The 6,000-nt window shown below is 43.3% G+C and overlaps 1 protein-coding gene across 1 annotated transcript in view; it reads left to right on the top strand.

Annotated features, from left to right (window-relative positions):
- Positions 1–6,000, top strand: part of col22a1 (collagen, type XXII, alpha 1) — a 44,879-nt gene that overhangs the window by 34,750 nt on the left and 4,129 nt on the right. The window contains exons 18-22 of the mRNA XM_079654636.1: positions 60–104; positions 386–565; positions 1,012–1,078; positions 2,244–2,426; positions 3,880–3,957. Of these exons, the coding sequence (XP_079510762.1) occupies positions 60–104; positions 386–565; positions 1,012–1,078; positions 2,244–2,426; positions 3,880–3,957 (553 nt within the window). The remainder of the gene's footprint in view (positions 1–59; positions 105–385; positions 566–1,011; positions 1,079–2,243; positions 2,427–3,879; positions 3,958–6,000) is intronic.

Here is a 6,000-nt window from a genome sequence, read left to right as displayed (position 1 = left end):
GAATAATATGATATTATATTAAGAGATTTGTTCTTTATATGTTTGTTTGTGATTTATAGGGTATGCCAGGCAGAGTTGGTGATCGTGGTACCAAGGGAGAAAAGGTGAGTTCTAGAAATGGAACCAATAGGAAAAGATTATTCGAATATGCACTTTAAATGTGCTCAAAATAGATGCAAACATGTATCCTAAGTGACTCAACAAAAGGAACCAAATGAATCAGAGCAGCACACATCTAGTGGCGCATTTCCACTACAGCGCGGTTTAAGCGTGCCGTGCCCGGCCCGGCCTGTTTTTGGTTTCTATTCTGTAACATTTTACGGTATAGTTTTTAATGATTTGGTCTTGAAGTCTGAACATGTATAATTTCTGTGATGTAACTCAGGGAGACGGTGGTACGAAGGGAGACAAAGGACATTCAGGAGAGTCAGGTATGCCCGGAAACCCCGGATCCCCCGGCAGGAAGGGCCACACGGGGATGATGGGCATGTCGGGGCCTCCGGGAGAATTGGGCGCTCCTGGGTCACAGGGACCTTCAGGAAACCCAGGGATCCCCGGACAGAGGGTGAGTTTCCTGAACACGGGGGGGAAGAAGTGCTTAAGTCCATTACAAGTAAAAGTCCTGGATGCAAAAGTAGAAGTAAAGCCAAAGGTACTTCAAAGTAAAAGTATGCAGAATGGCTACTTTCACAGTAGTATAGATAAAATACCATAATTCTGTATTTAAAAACTAGCAAATACCTGTCTTATGGATTTAAGGTTGTAGTTTGTCAATGTTGAGCTAATGTTTAGAGACTGTACTCTTGTAAAATACTGGGTTTATTAAGTTAAGCAGGAAATATCACTCCTAGAATACTAGTATAGAAATACTCAAGTAAAGTACGAGTATGTCAACGTATTTGAGTAAATGTACTTTAAGTCCTGAGACTTTAATGTTGATGCTACAGTAATAAGCCGATTAAGATGTAGGTATTAATACATTTGTTAAATATTATTTTGTGTGTGTGTCAGGGAGAGTCTGTGTCACTGGAGCAGATGAGACGCCTCATCCAGGAGGAGCTGTCCAAACAGTTGGATGGTGAGGACGACATTTTTTATATGTATCTATTCTTTCTGTAAGATTTGTATATAAAAGGACATAATGCTTGTCCTTATACTGTCTGTTATGTGTGATAGCACCATCGGGAATGCTTGGAGTTTCGCTGTACTCTGTGTAGTAGGCTTGGGCGGTATCATTTTTTTCATACCGTCACACCTTGCTGACATCATACCGTGGTATACGGTATATGACGGTATGACTTGGGTCGACTTGAGCGAGGTGGCGTTCGGCGGCAAAGAGATGTTTCGAACGGTATATTATATGTTCGGTGTAAAATGCAGCCCGAGCCGGTAGACGCTCGCAAAGTGCCGCGATGTGCGCGCAAGAGCAAAACAAGGGCTGCACACATGACACATTGTGCAAATGGCACATTTTGAGATCGGATACAGGACGCGTTTGTAGATGTCCGACGTTGTTTCCATTGTGAGCTAAGTTAACAATATATCATCATACATAAACATTTTCCGGGAGTAAATACTTGGCTTATTGAATAAAGTTTGCTATATTCACTAACTAGTTTGGCAATATTATTCCGTGCACGTGTTAAAAACCTTATTTCCATTTGATTCATTTACTCGCGTGAATGTTTAGAACGTAAATGCTTTCGTTTTTAAAACCGTCGACTACAAAACCATCAACCAGTTGCATAGGATTAAAAAATGTCAACACTCACTCACCCCGTCTTAAACATTCCCAAAGAAGTGCCTCCGTCTCTCGTTGTGCTGGATGAAGTTACTGGCGAAGTCATTGGGAGTAAACCCAAAATAGTCCCAAACAGGCGCAGAGGCATTTTTCTTTTTTACTAGTTGTCCGAGTTCGGGGCCGGCAAATGCTGCCGCCATCTTGCTCAACTCAGCTCTGTGCTGAGCTCTGAGAGCGGGAAAGACGGACTGCCCTCCCCTGCCCTCTGCTGGCGCGTGCTGTGCATTACAACCAATGTCGTCCCTGTCAAAACTCCGTGTCAGTGTAATAGAATGAAATGCATCTGTGATTTGGCGCACAGTCTGTGATGTCACGGTATTGAAAATCATACCGATGGGATTTCGAAATACCCTGGTATACCGTAATACCGTCATACCGCCCAAGCCTACTGTGTAGTGACAATAAAGGAATCTAATCTAATAATCTTTTCTTTTGTGTCCAGCCAAAATGGCCTACCTAATGGCTCAGTTGCAGCCGGCCCATGTGAAGAGTACTGCCGGCCGCCCAGGACCCCCTGGTCCTTCAGGAAAAGAAGGATCTTCTGGACGCCCGGGACCCCCTGGAGAGTCTGGTATGCCCGGACAGAACGGAGGAGAAGGACCCAGGGGACCCTTGGGCCCTAAAGGTAGGACAAAGACTAAAACAGAACTTTATTTCATGCTCTGTGATTATTTGTCTTGTGTAACCATTAGCCAATCAGCAACCAAGGTAGCCCCCCCCCCCCGCCCCCCCCTCTCTCTTTTTGTCCTGATCCATTTCTATAAAAACCTGTCTGAAAATGAGCTGATCAGATTTTGGCCACTTTATGATGTCATAACGTTTCTTTGGCTTGTGTAACCATTAGCCAATCAGCAACCAAGGTAACCCCCCCCCCCCCCCCCCTTATCACCTGAATCTCCTCCTAGAGCACCATTGTGTTCTTTGTAACCAAATCTCTCTCAGAGGGGCGTGGGGAGGGTCTCCTTATTTTCATCTAAAGTAACAGACAGAGAATCAGCACTTTGGAAACAGGGCTGAAACAGAGGGGATTATGGGTAATGCTGCAATGATCTGTTTGGTGTTTCAGCCAATCAGAGACAGGTTCTGGATATATCTGAGAGCTGTGATATATTGATGAGACACAGTATAATAGGGGACCTTTAAATCCTAAACTCGATTACATGTATTTCTACCATCTATAAGATTCCTCGCTGGGTCTTATTCTGATTTGTATTCATAGGTTGTGACACACTGTTTCTGAACGTAGCCAAGTGTTCAAAATCTGTGTCTCTGGGAATACAGAAAGCTGTTTCACTGGCAATACTGATCGTAGTCATAACGGCTATTTTTAGCATGTCATGCACACACATGTAGCGCTGTGTAAATAAGAGCAGTTTTGAAATGTCCAATCGTGTAAAAACAACCGGTTATGGGTTATTTAAGTTGAACTGACTATATCTAAATGCGATGTCCTGAAATCCTGTCATGACTGTGAGGTTGCCAGGCAACCAGCAGACTCTCAAGGAAGTTGTTGGCCAAGAAATATAGACTGCGACCTCCCCCCCCCCCCCCCCCAACATCAAACCACATCTTGTTTTTCACACTGCGGTTTCTGCAGAGATTAAACAAACAAACCCGATCCGTGCTGCAGCCTTTCCCTTAAACATGCATGAGTTGTTTTAACTCAACTGATATCATCTGAGTTGTTTTTTTACACACTTGACATTTTTTACTCCAGAGCTGCATACGATATTATAGCCTCCATCAGTTCACAGCAGGGTAACACTATCAGACACGTGGATTTAGTTTTGACATTAAAACCAGCGGAGTTTGCATTTTAAGTTGAATTTTGTCACCCTGAGATAGCTCAAATAAAATTGTGCAGAGACAGCTATAAAGGCTTGGTACACACACACACACACACACACACACACACACACACACACACACACACACACACACACACACACACACACACACACACACACACACACACACACACACAGTAATGCTCAAGGTTGTAACAAGTGTTGATTCATAGATTTAACAGCTTATAATGTGCAGAAATCACAAAAACATATATTTTTTCAAACTTCCAGGTGAGAAGGGAGGAAGAGGAGAAAAGGGCGAAACTGGAGTCGGCGACAGAGGAGAACAAGGACCCGTCGGCCCCATAGGTAATGATTCATCTCTTTCTCTTTGTATACAATATTATTATACGGTTGGTTTGAAGCCCCAGATTCAGATAAGCTCAACCCTTGGATGTACAGATCTTGGAATAATTCATTAAACAAGGTCCCACCAGGGACATATTGATACTTTTTAGTGTAAAAAAAACGTATATGGGATCAGAATTATCCTAATTTCTGTGTAACTGTTGCCCCTCTTTGGTATTTCCAGCTAGGTCTGGTTTATTTCATGGGATAAATAATCACTATTAGTCTATGTTGATGCTTTTTAATACAAATCCTGCTCCTTTATTAAATTTAAAGCACAACAAAATTAAGTATTTTGAACGTGGATCAGATAATGGCGTTCCACCTGGCACCCTATGTGGCCCATTGACCTTTAAAGGTCACCTATTATGCAAAATACACTTGTTCATGTCTCCTCTACATCAACATGTGTCCCCTCTTCTTCATGTCTCTTCTACATCAACATGTGTCCCCTCTTCTTCATGTCTCTTCTACATCAACACGTGTCCCCTCTTCTTCATGTCTCTTCTACATCAACATGTGTCCCCTCTTCTTCATGTCTCTTCTACATCAACATGTGTCCCCTCTTCTTCATGTCTCTTCTACATCAACATGTGTCCCCTCTTCTCCATGTCTCTTCTACATCAACATGTGTCCCCTCTTCTTCATGTCTCTTCTACATCAACATGTGTCCCCTCTTCTTCATGTCTCTTCTACATCAACATGTGTCCCCTCTTCTTCATGTCTCTTCTACATCAACATGTGTCCCCTCTTCTTCATGTCTCTTCTACATCAACATGTGTCCCCTCTTCTCCATGTCTCTTCTAGATCAACACGTGTCCCCTCTTCTCCATGTCTCTTCTACATCAACATGTGTCCCCTCTTCTTCATGTCTCTTCTACATCAACACGTGTCCCCTCTTCTCCATGTCTCTTCTACATCAACATGTGTCCCCTCTTCTTCATGTCTCTTCTACATCAACATGTGTCCCCTCTTCTTCATGTCTCTTCTAGATCAACACGTGTCCCCTCTTCTCCATGTCTCTTCTACATCAACATGTGTCCCCTCTTCTTCATGTCTCTTCTAGATCAACACGTGTCCCCTCTTCTTCATGTCTCTTCTACATCAACATGTGTCTCCTCTTCTCCATGTCTCTTCTAGATCAACACGTGTCCCCTCTTCTCCATGTCTCTTCTACATCAACATGTGTCCCCTCTTCTCCATGTCTCTTCTAGATCAACACGTGTTCCCTCTTCTCCATGTCTCTTCTACATCAACATGTGTCCCCTCTTCTTCATGTCTCTTCTACATCAACATGTGTCCCCTCTTCTTCATGTCTCTTCTACATCAACATGTGTCCCCTCTTCTTCATGTCTCTTCTACATCAACATGTGTCCCCTCTTCTTCATGTCTCTTCTACATCAACATGTGTCCCCTCTTCTTCATGTCTCTTCTAGATCAACACGTGTCCCCTCTTCTTCATGTCTCTTCTACATCAACATGTGTCCCCTCTTCTCCATGTCTCTTCTACATCAACATGTGTCGCCTCTTCTCCATGTCTCTTCTACATCAACATGTGTCCCCTCTTCTCCATGTCTCTTTTACATCAACATGTGTCCCCTCTTCTCCATGTCTCTTCTACATCAACATGTGTCCCCTCTTCTTCATGTCTCTTCTACATCAACATGTGTCCCCTCTTCTTCATGTCTCTTCTACATCAACATGTGTCCCCTCTGTGGAAAGAGACTCTGAAAGTTTCAGGAACAAAGATTCTCTCTCTTTTTGATCCATTTCTATAAAAACCTGTCTGAAAATGAGCTGATCAGATTTTGGCCACTTTATGATGTCATAACGATGTGTTGTCTTGTGTAACCATTAGCCAATCACCAACCAAGGTAACCCCCCCCCCCCCCCCTCCACCTTATCACTGAATATCCTCCTAGAGCACCATTGTGTTCTTTGTAACCAAATCTCTCTCAGAGGGCCGTGGGGAGGGGCTCCTTATTTACATCTAAAGTAACAGAC

Source organism: Notothenia rossii (assembly GCF_949606895.1).
Source record: "Notothenia rossii genome assembly, chromosome: 10".
Lineage (NCBI taxonomy): Eukaryota > Metazoa > Chordata > Actinopteri > Perciformes > Nototheniidae > Notothenia > Notothenia rossii.
This window is presented reverse-complemented; position numbering and strand designations above follow the sequence as displayed.